Source organism: Cynara cardunculus, assembly GCF_001531365.2.
Source record: "Cynara cardunculus var. scolymus isolate 2C chromosome LG 1, CcrdV1, whole genome shotgun sequence".
Lineage (NCBI taxonomy): Eukaryota > Viridiplantae > Streptophyta > Magnoliopsida > Asterales > Asteraceae > Cynara > Cynara cardunculus.
The window spans coordinates 30,850,208-30,863,760 of record NC_037528.1 but is presented as its reverse complement, the minus strand read 5'-3'; the positions used below and the strand labels follow the sequence as shown (position 1 = coordinate 30,863,760).

The window sequence follows — 13,553 nt, the reverse complement described above, 5'->3', positions numbered from 1 at the left end:
TTTTTGAGTTATGTATTTCACGTTATAGACTCTTGTATTATGGTCCTTTGTGGGGAAAACATGTATTCTATGTATGAAATATGTATTATATGCAATGTATGGATTTGGGGGTTGTTACAGTGATTTGATGATAATCCCTTTTTACCTATATACGAAGTATTTATGTTTCTGTCTTTTCAGTTCCAGCGATCTTCACTGAGTCTGTTCAGTGATCACTGAAGAACTTGTATTGTAAAATTCAATCAGCGACAACGATACTTCAAGAAGACAACACTCACACCAAAGAACCTTCAGCCAATGTCGAATACTGAAACTGAAGACTAAAGACTGTCGAGTACGTGATTTGAAGCTGTACTCAGTGATTACAAGTCTGTCTACATATGTGTGAAGACTGCCCAAGCCTCAGCGAATGTTGAAGAGACCTTCAGGTTATTCCAGCATTCAGCGATCAAAAAAGCTTGTTAAGCACGATTGTTGTTGTCTTGTCCTTATATACACAAAGGACAAACCCATACCCTTTCTAAAACGTTAGTACGGTACGGAGCCGATTAGTTGACTCTATTACCCACCAACTTTAAGTAAGGATGTCTGCTAATGAATAGGCTTTTGTACTATTCATTGTAGCAAAGAACAATCCCTCCCCTTAAGGCTTGACACACGTTCTAACCCTACCACGTTGCATTAAATGTGTATTTAATGCAATGGGTATAAATAGATGTGTTCTATCTCTATGTAGAGATACTCTTAACCTAAACCTTACTCTGAGCATCCTTGAGCTTAAGTAAAAGAACACACATCTAAGAACAAAACGTTCATCTTCAAGAGCAAGTTAGAATCCCTTGTATTGCATTCTAAATAAGTTCATTCTCAGAAAGAACTTACTTTCTTCTATTTCTTTTACAGCAAATCTTTTCTTATTTGCTAAGTTTAAGTGTGTAACTAAATATTGTTTAGATAAGTTTTCTTACCTTATCTTTCCGCAAACAGTTTTGTAAAATCTGTATTGATCTTCTCTTATCAATATATATTTTAAATTTGGAAATATTATGTTTGTATTCATTCCCCCCTTCTACAAACTGTTATACATATCTTGTAGACCCTTATGAGACCAACAATATATGAACACAATTGAACGTATATGAACACTAGTTGCAGTCTATGGCAGGTTAAGCATCACAAGCAGTTGATAGAGCCGAATGGTTATCAGAATTGGATTGCATAACAAATTAAGTTGACGATGAATTCATTCCGTTTGAACATATGAATTGGGCTCGTAGTAATAATTAAAGAAAAATCTATCAATACAATATGAACTATAAAAAAACACAAAAATGTCATAATCAACATAATTTCGATTAAAACGAATACAATAACATATTAATCCATTACCAATACAAACGCTTTGATTATTGTTCACTTCTGGAACTCGAAGTCCGATTGTCATCATAAACCATTTTAACTTTCACATTGTTGTCGAGTTGTTTTCCAATGGGTTTATCCATATTAGCTTGAACGATATAGAAAACTTTACTATCGGGTCTTCTTTAACAATCACAAATTCAAGAACATTATAGATAGACAAATCAATATTATAGAAAAACAAAATCAATGGTAAATCAACAACAATTATGAGTTTTTTTGATTTTGTAACTCCCAATTAATGATATGGGAGTTACATACAAACTAAAATTACATATTTACCCTTGTCATTAAATTATGAGATGAATATAAACCTAGATAAAAGATGGATTTTCATTGGTTGAGCTTGGTTAACAAAGTTAACACAATAATCTTGGTTAACATTTGAACAAAGCGCGCACGCCCCCCCTCTCTCTCTCTCTCTCTCTCTCTATATATATATATATATATATTGGATTGCATTAGTTGTACAAATGGACATGGTTGCATTTGAAATATATATATATATATATATATATATATATATATTGTTTGTTAACCAAGAATAACATTGTTAATTTTGTGAACTTATTGGACCAGTATGATTCATTTTTTAGTAGAAGTTACTTCAAATGTTTGATTTAATGATGAAGGACAAATAGGTAATTTTTATGTGTAAGTTACCTTTATGGTTTTTGATGAGATGCTACAATTTTTTATGTGTAAGTTACTTTTATGGTATTTAATGATGTTCATAGATGTTCATAAGAATGTGTTCATAATCACAAGACATTCATAAGAATTTTCTCATATGTGTTCATAAGAATGTGTTTATAACCATAAGGCTTTCATAAGATTGTGTTCATAACCATATGATGTTCATAGTTGTTCAATAAGTTTTTCGTAGGTGTTCATATGCCATGATCTTTTCCACAAATACCCCTATTCTTGAATGTTCACCATGCTTATTTTTGTTCAAATTTTCATTTTATTACAAATAATGCCATGATTTAATCTATAGATTTCAAGGATTATGAGATAAGATTATTTCACATAGTTAACATCAATTATTTGGTTAACAAAAGAACCAGCTCCTATATAGAATGCAAACCAAACCATTTACACAAACATCGATTTCATTATTTGATTTAAAGAAATTGTTTCATAAAACTAATTGTTTTTTATCAATATTTTTTACTTTTCTGGTTTTGGTTCCCTCTTCATTTTCAACCTGATGTACATATGGACCTACTCTATCCCGGACAACAAAAGGTAGCAACGTTTCAAGTTTCAGAAGAAAAAGGAAAAAGGCACGATGGAATTTTTCACAAACCGGTTTCTCAAAAAACTCTAAAACCAAACGAAACCAAACCATAGTCTACGGTAGTGCGTTTTGTTGGTCCGGACCGGAGGGAGGTAACGGGACCTGAACCAAATATAGTCTGGACTGGGTAGGTATGAGCATTATTCATGAAAAGGATGATGTATATATGATATAATATATACCACATAAAGCCAGTCATTTGGTGTAAACATTATCCAGAACAAAACCCATAACAAATGGGGCACACTATACATTGAAAAAATATCATTCTGAAAATATACATATACACCAGTCTCTAATTCAAATTCTCAGCTACCACTAATAATCATTCAAAGGAACTATAAAAAGCACAAACACGATTATCAGGACGACATCCAAAACAACGCCATACCCATTGCACCCTGCACATCCACATTACTACTATTATTCATTTGTTGCATAAACTTCCAATCCAATTCTGCATTTCTATTTGGTTTCTAGTTTTACTTTTCCCTTACAAGAATATATGATAATGGTCTTTATGGTTTCTGTTCTGGAATATATATTTCTCAACTTCAATTTCCTATTCGCCAACTCCTCTTTTTGTCAATTACTTCTCAAGGGTGTGTTACAAATTCTACATGTCATAAGTAACTTCTCAACAATCAAAGGTTGATGAGGGTGGTGTACCCGTAGATTCCAACCTCCCTGGAGGTGGTCAAGGTTCAAGCCTCACCTGTGTGTGAGTTTTGCTATGTATAAATTATATATACTTCTAAAAAGGCAGGGAAGCCCTTCTTATAAAGAATGCTTTTGCAACTCAAACTCGTCCCTGATGTTGGTAAGACTCACAAAGGAGTAACCTCCAGATTTGAAAATATAAATAGTAATTATACTCTTAAGGAAACGACACGCACCAGGATATTCCGTCTCTGATGTTGGTAGTGCAGGCAATGACATCTCTGCCAAAAATTGGTGGTAAACATCAGGATATGAATAGAAATGATGTTGCATGCAACTCAGCCCTACTATTTTGGGATAAAAGCCTTTTCATTGAAATGAAACCTAATCAAATTATTTCTGGTTTTACGGCTCACACCATCTTTTGATCATTTTCTCACTTGTTGGAGAATGTACTACGTTTTAAAAGACGTCATGGCAGAGTGCGTAACTACGTAAGCTGAAAACTGTTCTTCCTTTTTCTTGTTTTTGTCTATAGAACCCTTGTCTCAATCAGTTCGATTAGGGTGTGTTAGGTAGGCGGACTGGACATGCGAGAGTGAGGCAGGAGGGTGAAAGAATTGTGGAAGGTTTTAGAGTTTTTAATTTTACATATGCAAATAGTTAGTTACCAAGATCTGATTATGGGTTATTAAATGGAGAAATAAATCAAAATTATAAATTGGTTATTTAGTAAGTTACCAATCCCGCCTCATCTCCCTGAATTTTATTCCACCTATTTTGGTGAGACAAAAACTCAGTCCTGTCCTGTCCCGGTCTAATGCGCGTCAAACATGGGATAACAAGTTTTTCTTTTTGTCCTGAAACGCGTACCAAACTCACCCTTACATTTATCACTTTTCAGTTTCAACATTATTTTCTGAAATTGTTTGATCTGGCAGTTACGTGTACTTGTTTTCATTAAAACCAGAGTATTACCAGGAGCACAAAGAGAGAAGGATGACATAGATGATGATGAAGGCCATGGAGCTACAATATTATCGCTCAAGTCGCATGTAAAGCTGAATCCACTTGAATTGTCATACACTACATCCGCAGGCAAGCTTCTAAGTAGACACCCTGCAAATACATTAAAATACTAGATCAATAGTTGTGTCATAAGATATTGTTCCTCTTCATGAAATTATAATATCTTCCACATACTAACAGCTTCGACTCTCAGGTTATGGTAACATGTAAATACAACAAAGTAGTTGGGTTCTTATTAAGTCATCAGATTAAAGAATGGAAATTAAGCATTAGAACCATATACTTCACCGCCCACATAGGGTTCTTGCTGGACCAAGCAACATATATACGTGTTTGTAGTGAAAAGAGAACATGTTTACATGCGCAAAAGTTAGGAATAGAATACAACTAATAATGTCATTTGCTCAAAGGAGGGCCTCAAAAACCTTCGCTCTTCTAGCAGATACAATTAAAATGTAGCTTCAATCAACAAGGAAATATTGGAATTTCTGGGAAATACACAAGCAGTAACATCACAATATGATTTGTATCTACAGCCTACAAGTGTATGATAAAAGTGGAAAGTAAAGAATGGGATGTCTTATTGTCAATGAAAAGCCGTCCCAACTATTTTTGGATTGTAAGGGCCGCTAAGATTTTGTTCATCCATCAATGATGATCTTCTTGTAATTGACGCTTGCTGCAAGTTTTTGGGTGAACTTGGAAAGTTTCTTCAGAGTTATTTTCTGATTTGTATATAGAGTTCCTTTAGTTTGAAATCGTTGATTGAACATCCATTGGAAGACATCATGTTCAAAATCTTCGAACAGATAATTGGGTGAAAGACATCAACGTTTACAGGACCAATTATTCAAAAGCTAATGAATGGTGTGTGTGTGTATGTGTGTGTGTGTATATATATATATATATATATCCTGTGCTAGGATCAACTCCAAAGTCCTAAGACACTAATTGAAACTACCTCTGAACTCGAGTAGATCTAATCATTCAATAAAGTGGGGAATATAAAAAAGACAGACCATTCAAGCAGATCCAAAGAACTCCATGGGCCATGGCAGCATGCACCGAATCATAACATCATAACTAGTATTTACTTTGGAATAAAGTAAAAATATCCTATACAGAACTGATAGTGACAACACATCTAGTCAAGCTACTGCAAGTCTGCAACAATATGATGGATCCAGCCATTCATGGTTTTATTGGCTTTCCACATCCAGTTTGCTCTTAGAATATGAGCATATGATAAAATTTACTCAATAAGCCTTCCATGGTTCAACAACAAGAACAATTCTGTAATATTGCTCACTGAAACCTAAAGTAATGGATATTGACGATTTAAGACCAAGAACTAAATGAACAGCAACCATAGCATCTATATCTTTTACATTTTCTGTTGATATAAACATACTCCAAAAAGAGAAATCTGCACCTCATGCCCTCATTTGACTAGGCAGTATAATAGAGGGTTAAACTATATCTTCTTCATTGCAGTTTCATGATTTTGTCAACCTAAACTAATTTTCTGATCAATTTAACAATGGTAGTTTTCACTCTTTATCATACATCCCATTGACTGGTTTGGGCAAGTCAAATTGCGCTGATATGTGGGCTTTCTAGCCTACATCTACATGACACTATATGTGGCAAAAAAAGGTTCGTCGTAAGCCATGACATTTAATAAAAACTGACGTCATGAAACCAGTCAAATTTTTACAACATGAATTTATGCTTCACATCTTAAAATTCATCAGTGCAAAGTAAACAATCATGTTTTAGAAATATTGAAGTCATAAAACTCATCACGTTTTAAATAATTGTTATCATAAAAATAAAATCACATTTTAAAAATCTGTCCTTGGCAAAAAGTATTCACAATTCTAGGATTTGTTGTTGTAAGATCAGATATGTTTAACAAAATAGTGGTGCCATCAACCTAGTTAGATTTTAAAACGTAATTGTCTTTTAAAAATTTGCTCATCATAAAAAGTTTACAATTCAGTTCTTAAAACATATATAGGGGATACTTCGTAAAGCAAAAATAACTTTTAATAAATAAAAAGAAAACCAAAAACAAATTTTAATAAATAAAAAAGAAAACCAAATAGACACAAACAAAAAACAAAATCTTATAGAAAAGGAGAGAAAGGGGGGTGGGAGGGAGAAGACATGGAGAAAGGTGGTAGATTTAATTATTAAAAATTAATTTTTGTGCCACATCACTTGCCAGCAGCCTTTCTTTGCCACATAGGCTAAAACCCACATGATACGCAATTCAACCTACAAAAATGATCAATGAGGCGTTTGATAAAGAGCAAAAACTACAGTTGTTGGATTGATTGAAAATTGTATAATGTGGTACTTGATAAAATCACAAAACTCGATAGCGAAAATACAGTTTAACCAATAATAAAAATGATTGAGTACTTATCAAGTTCCAAAAATACAAAATAAGGGGATCTTGTGGACTAACAATGGTATGTTGTATGGATTACTATGGGAAAGTAGATAGCTTTAAGATGGAAATTTTTGCCAGAATCCATTAACTTGGGACATTCCTAATGAAAATTGTTGCAATTTCGTTTGGGGCGGAAGGAGCATAAACATAATGACCAGATGTAACTAGGAGACCTGAAGAAAAGCTTCAACTAACAGTAAAAGCACTGAAGTAACCCACTGCTTGATAGAAAACTATTTTCAACATAAGCCTACTTCATAACTTCAATATTTCTTAAAGCTACCAAGCCAGAAAATGTAAATGCTAATGCATGTAAAGTAAAACAAAATCGAATAAAGGAAAGCAAGGGTAGTCACCTTCTTCTCCATAGGCTGCTTCCCACCAAAAATCATAGTTGCATATGGAAAAGATACAAAATCAGATGAGGTCCTGATAACAGATAGGCATCAAACACAAAATAACAAAGCAATTTACCTTGGAGGCTAAAATCTTTCAAGTCAACATCACAGAGCTCATAAACGTCTGTCAATATTCCGCTTTTCCGTAGCATGGACCCAAAAACTGATGCACAGATTATTGCTTGTCTGTTTGTAATTAACATCTGCTTTTGTACTCCCGCAATGTAAGAATTCAGTGAACTACAGCATGAAGGACTAGGAGCAGCCACATTGCGACAAGCTTTAATCACCTCAACTGGCTGCTTGAATTCCAAAGGGCAAACTGCATCCCAAAGTTATCAATTCATGCATCATTCCAAATGATATTATATATCGATTTAAAAGAATAGAACCTTGAAGATTAATACTAAAACTTAAACATCAATACAGAACTATTCAAGATTGTCATCACCATAGGAAACCCAAAGAACAGTTGGAATTTAGGCCTTCACATAGACTCTGCCAGGAGGCCCTCTCTTCCAGAAAGGAGATTCAGATGATGACTACGAGTATGAGGGAGGTATAAACTTCCCCACTTAACAAAAATAATGAAGCCATAAAAATCTACAACAACATAGATAAGAACATCTGCGTACATGCATCTTAGCTCTAACATAGAAGCAGCATCATGCATGTTTATGAACAGGAAGAAAATATAGATCATGCAGATATTGTAATTTAACTAGCACATAACTAAGGATGCAAGTTAATGAGCCATCATTCACTTTGAACATTCCCATTACATAGCTAATCAAACAATATGTAAAGAAAAGATGCTGCAGCATAAGTGGATAAGTCAAATATATGATATCCTTCCATCAACAAAGCATCAAGGACTCGAAGCATAAAGTTTGAGATCATGGAGTGACATGCGTAACCGTACCTTTGTTAACTTTACAGGCGGCTAATATTCGAAAAGAAGAATCTGCAGCCTCTGATGGAAGTTTTCTTGAAAGCCATGAATACACAACCCCTTTGCAGTCATTTAGCACATCAACATGAGTAGATATGCCTGCCTCCATGTTCTCACCAACCACTGACTGTGATGAGGAAACCTGAAACGCAGCCTCCACAATTGCCGGTTGACAAACTGATCTGCAGCACTCCTTAAGAGGATCAATTACACTACAAGCCTCCAATAATTTGCTTGTGTTTACTGTTTTCTCAAACGTATTTAAGTCCTTCACAGGACAAGAACCACCAGTTAGATTTGATGATTTCATAGAGCACATAGCTGGCACTGAGCCGTTTGCACCTCTGCTGGCCAAGACTTCCATAATATCCGAGAAACAATCATCAGCAGTGGTATTTTGAAGAACTAAACTATCAGAATTTTTAGTGTAATGTCCCTGAAATATGTGAAGTGAACTACCAAATTGTGGGCAACATATTACATTTCCTACAAGTGGTGCTAAAAGTTGAGAACAGTCTGATGCTGTTTTGTCCATGATACTTGAAATGGAAGAGAAATTAAATGGGCATCTACCAGTCAAGACTGGTTTGTATGTCTTCGGGAAGGATGGATACATTGGTGGCAAAGCCTTCCCAGGAAAGGGATAATGTGGTAAAACTGAAGGCGATATTTCTATAGGCTCAAAAATTCCAGAACTAGGAAGGCTAACTAGTCGAGACGTGGGAGGTAGCTTCTCAGCAATTACATCTAGGAAATTGGAAACCCAGATAATGAATAGAAGGAGGCGAAGGCACAATGAACCTGCAATCAGATAGCAATTTATGTTACGCATTTATAAATAATTCGTTAAATAGATGAGAAGTTGCAGCATGTTATATGCCCATTGGACATTCTGCTAGAGCATAAATCTTGTGCTCGTTTGAGCATGTGTCTGTATACGTGTCTTCATCAGTATGCACAAACATCATGGGACAGAGAGAGCACAAAGGATCAAAAATGGCATAGTTTGAATATTTTTAAGTACAAAACAGCCTGCACTTCTATGTTTGACCGTACCTACAGAGGCATGCAAGGAGACAGGGAGATGAATGAGATTCTACCCCATATCCTACATTATACGATTCATTCTTTCTCTTTATTCTTATATATCTTCCTATCCCTGATAGATGATATTCTTCCCCACATCTATTACGTTACTTTTGATGACAACAGGGTAAAGACAATCACAAAGTCCACCAATTTGAAAATGTGCAATTTGAGGCCCATCACCTGAACTGTATTTTAAAAGGGAAGGTTCTGAAACTCTTCTGTTTGGTAATGATTAGTGCTAGAAGTTTTTAGTCCTTAAGTCACTATCAAGAGGAAAATATGATGTACACCCGATCAAAACAGTAAAATCAATGGTAATTTTGGTTGTATTAATCACAATCTAATGATTAACAAAGGGTTTTCTGGGTTACGAGAGGCTAGAATCTCTCCACAGGACTCAAGCCCCAAATTTAGTTTACAAAACAGAATGTCCTCTCCTCCTAACCTCTCCTTTATTTAACAGACTTCTAATGTGATTCCCCCTATTTAGCCCTATACAACAGACTACTCAAAAATTCCTATAATGCCCCTGCACATCATAACTACTGCTGTTACATCTAATGGCAGCATCCAGGGTATAACAAAATATTATGCAGGGCCAAAGGGAGTAAAAAGTTAGCCACACCTTGAACTATGAAGATCTGGGAGGCAAAATAATCTCCACATGGATGCTTTCAACATTTAACAGTGTTATGAAAGATATTCCATCCAAACAAAAGCCTGCAAGGTCGTAAGGAGTTCTATGTCATCTACAAAAAGGGTAGGTTGAGCCGCTACTGGCATTCATCCCCTCCCTCAGCAAGTAAATGTCTATTTAACACAGAATTTTCAGCTGAAAATGTGCATGCTAACAAACCCCAATTTTGTAGAATTGGACAAAAACCTGAGAATGGCGACCACGTAATATACAGATATAAAAAATTTATCAAAACACCAATAACAACATAACTAATAGACTATGACGTTTTTCTGCACAGCATAGCCCAAGCTTGTAGCCCACAACTAGAATAAATCAGGAACTTCCAACCCTCAAAGGCTGTATACACAAATACAAGTGATATATGGTTGGAGAGGTAAATAAGAAAAACAACAGCATGCAAGCATGGTAAACAGAGAGCTACAAGCAGATAATAATGAGATGCACCGAAATATAGTGATCAAGCAAACAACCGAAACTGTTGTAGTGATGCCTGCCTAAATGGATCTAAATCTCAGATTTCAGAGATATATGAATATAACAAGTCATGAAACCCTGAACTCAAAAAAATTGACTAAAAAAATGATAATCTGACGAATGACAGACTACCTTCCAGCCAAGTAAATCTTGGCCAGATAAAATGGCATATCATAAATAATAAATTCATATTAAACAACATACCCTTGAGAAGAGCGGCAGCCTTGACACAATCCATAGCTTAACTACCCCCCTGGCAACATGAATACTGCAGAAGCGTTCTCGCACTGTCAGGAAAGAATATAATCCCATTTATTATATCAGTAACAACCTCGAAATAATACAACATCAATATGGATCAACAAGACAACCACACAACAGGCATATGGTTGGTTATTTAATTAGAATTTTTATAATGATGGAAAATGAGATGGTCATGACGCAGTTTTTGCACCTGCCAGAAATTGCAGTAATGTTTATTGAGCTTTTTGGCTTTTGGCTTTTGGCTTTTGGCTTTTTGTCTGTTCCACATTAAATGAGCCTTTTGCTTTTCACCCTTTTAAGTAATATCTATATCCTTTTTGCGGGGTTTTCAAACATTTATTAGAAACTCAACAGCAACTCTACACTTTAGATATCTTCTCATAATGCTAGTTCAAGCTAATCAAATTAGTGTTGTCCAAACCATATTTTTCCATCAAGTATAGCACACAACAGTTTCAACTTTCTTCTAAAAAGCCATCAAAATACAAAAGTTTCAGATGCTTGTAAAAATGATATCCAATCCTGATGATACTGAAAGCAACTTGTGTTGATCTACATATCAATATAATAAGCTATTTTCTTATCATTATGTTTAGGCAGAAATCCTCATTAATCTTGGGTGGAGGAAGTAATAGCTAGCATGAAAGTGCCTCTTAAAGAGACATCAAAGACTAAGTTGCAGTCCAAAATAGTAACAATATTGCCAAATCTTGTTTATCTAGTTATTAAATATGAAATTGTCTGGATGAGAATCTTTGTTATAGTCATTCCATGTTAAGGAAGCATTGTCAAAGATTCTTAATCCCTAGATAAAGCAAGCAACACAATGTACTAATTCTGCATTACACCATGTCAGCATTAAGAACAAGCAAACAAGATGACATTGCATCACATATTGGAACAGACTCTTGTGGTTGTACAATGCTCTAAAAGGCCATAAATGGAGCTAGTCAATTGAGTGACCTTTTAGTGCTTAATCACCTAGCAAAGATTAACGGCATGCTTAAGCTGAACCATAAGCCATTCATTTCGGTATATAAAAGTAATTAGTTTTAGATTATGTAAACATACAAGAATAATTCTTTTTATATGATGTAATTTTTGTACAATTATTTCATATTTCTTCAACCAAAGAATTGGAAAATTCCCTCCAAGTTAAAAGAAGCTAATTGATGAACACAAGTTTAGAAAGGTGGATTTATCATTGCTTGATCTTTTGAAACACTTAATTCACCGAGTAGTTGCCAATCAAAGTGATCGAGGATGCTTAACTTCTAAGCGGCTTTAACTAGTCGAAGCAGTGAGGGGATGCTAAAAGCCTAAGCAGTTTAAGTGGTCCTAAACGTGATACATAGAGCACTGAGCCACATAGGTCGATCCACCTTCATGAGAATGAAGTTCTGATACTTTATCCACAACAAGTTGCCTTCACGTAGCAAATTTTACTAGCCATTTTCAAAACTTATTTCTGCCCATCTAATCAAGTTCCTAGTAGTTTCCAGAAAAATGGCAAGAAAATTATTAAGAAAAGCATTTCATCATTAAGAATAAGAACTTTAGAGACCCTAAAGGAACCTACATGGGATATATTTAAAGGAACCTAACGCATCCTTTTCCCATATTCAATGAACCAATCAACCAAAGCAGCCCATTGCTTGATTAAATTCGTTCAGACTTCAGATCCTTTAACAGTTAAAAAACTTAGTGTAGGGAGCCTTGTAACATAGCATCAAAATCTTATGTCAGTCACAAGAACCACAAACCATCTACTTACGAAACAGAAAACAACCATAAACAGCAACAAAAATGTGCTATCAGGCAAGTTCTTTGGATTAAACAACCTCTAAACCATCTCCAAATGGTTCACAGCATCTTGGCAATCAACTCTCATCTTTTCATCAGCAAGTATAGCAACTGAACTCTATAGCAACTTATTGATCCATTTCATGCTTCCAAACAATATGTTATCTCATTAGAACTTTATAGCTGAAATATCATTTTTCCTGGTGCTGGATTACCATGAGTCCTCAAGTGTTCTGAATATGAAATCTAAGTCTCTATCTATGATGTGAGCTACGAATCAAGCAAGATACTGCAAGAAACAGAAGGGAACCCCAAAAAAAGCATGAGCAGAGAATAAACTGAAACAAGCTTCTTCAGAACCAACATGATGTACGCACATACCTAGAGGAGGTGTTGATTGGATGGAGTCTGATCTGAAGAGATATGTTGCAAACTGTACGGAACAAGTGACTACAATAAACCAGATCCTCCCTTGTCATTTAGGGTTTTCTTTTGGGATGATGCCTAATAGCTGTAGAAGAATTCGCACACCATTTTAAGGCATTCTTAAGGATGTTTTCCAGATTGTCTTAGTGGCAAAGAGACCTTAAAAACCCTAAATTCAGGTGTATTTTATGTGTGAGAAAAAGTGCTTGCAAAGCTCAATGATGAGTGGCAAATATGTGTGTGAGAGAGAGAGAGAGAGAGAGAGAGAGAGAAAGAGATGGAGAATAACTACCACTGTGCCGGTGGGTTCTTTGTTTCCTGTGTACCCGCGGGTACTTTGGACACACATTGGTTCACGGCCCACTTCCTATTTTTGGTGGGCCTTGAACAGCCCGGCCCAAAATAAAATATAAAATTATTTATTAAATCAAAATAATGAGACTACTTTGTTCAAATACAAGATAGGTCCAGATTTGATCCAGCTTTCCTGTTGATCCAGATTTCCTGTTAGAACTTCCAGATTTCCTGTTAGACTCATCCGTTGAATGAGTCAAAAAAATATTTCTTTATATTGGTGT

At 35.2% G+C, this 13,553-nt stretch overlaps 1 protein-coding gene across 4 annotated transcripts; it reads right to left on the bottom strand.

The window, feature by feature from the left end:
• Positions 1-2,869: 2,869 nt before the first annotated feature.
• Positions 2,870-13,218, bottom strand: LOC112511143 (uncharacterized GPI-anchored protein At1g61900-like). Of its 4 annotated transcripts, XM_025116625.1 has the most exons (9): positions 12,931-13,212; positions 12,588-12,838; positions 10,687-10,769; positions 8,190-9,020; positions 7,344-7,589; positions 7,226-7,240; positions 4,361-4,501; positions 3,619-3,663; positions 2,870-3,123 (listed from the first exon to the last, which is right to left on the bottom strand). In XM_025116625.1, exons 3-9 carry the CDS (start codon positions 10,718-10,720, stop codon positions 3,041-3,043), a joined length of 1,395 nt encoding a protein of 464 aa, XP_024972393.1. In that variant the 5' UTR covers positions 10,721-10,769; positions 12,588-12,838; positions 12,931-13,212; the 3' UTR covers positions 2,870-3,040. The 4 variants fall into 4 exon arrangements, with proteins under 4 accessions (XP_024972393.1, XP_024972384.1, XP_024972401.1 ...); XM_025116616.1 differs by lacking the exon at positions 12,588-12,838 and having other exon boundaries at positions 12,931-13,218; XM_025116633.1 differs by lacking the exon at positions 12,588-12,838 and having other exon boundaries at positions 10,687-10,750.
• Positions 13,219-13,553: the final 335 nt, after the last annotated feature.

What these genes read in the sequence shown, in the direction of transcription:
- LOC112511143 (XM_025116616.1), bottom strand. Translation starts at nt 10,720, where the DNA reads ATGGATTGTGTCAAGGCTGCCGCTCTTCTCAAGG. An exon ending in GGCTGCCGCTCTTCTCAAGG is followed by an intron (nt 9,021 to 10,686) that starts GTATGTTGTTTA and finishes ATCTGATTGCAG; the next exon opens with GTTCATTGTGCCTTCGCCTC. An exon ending in CGCCTGTAAAGTTAACAAAG is followed by an intron (nt 7,590 to 8,189) that starts GTACGGTTACGC and finishes TTTGGGATGCAG; the next exon opens with TTTGCCCTTTGGAATTCAAG.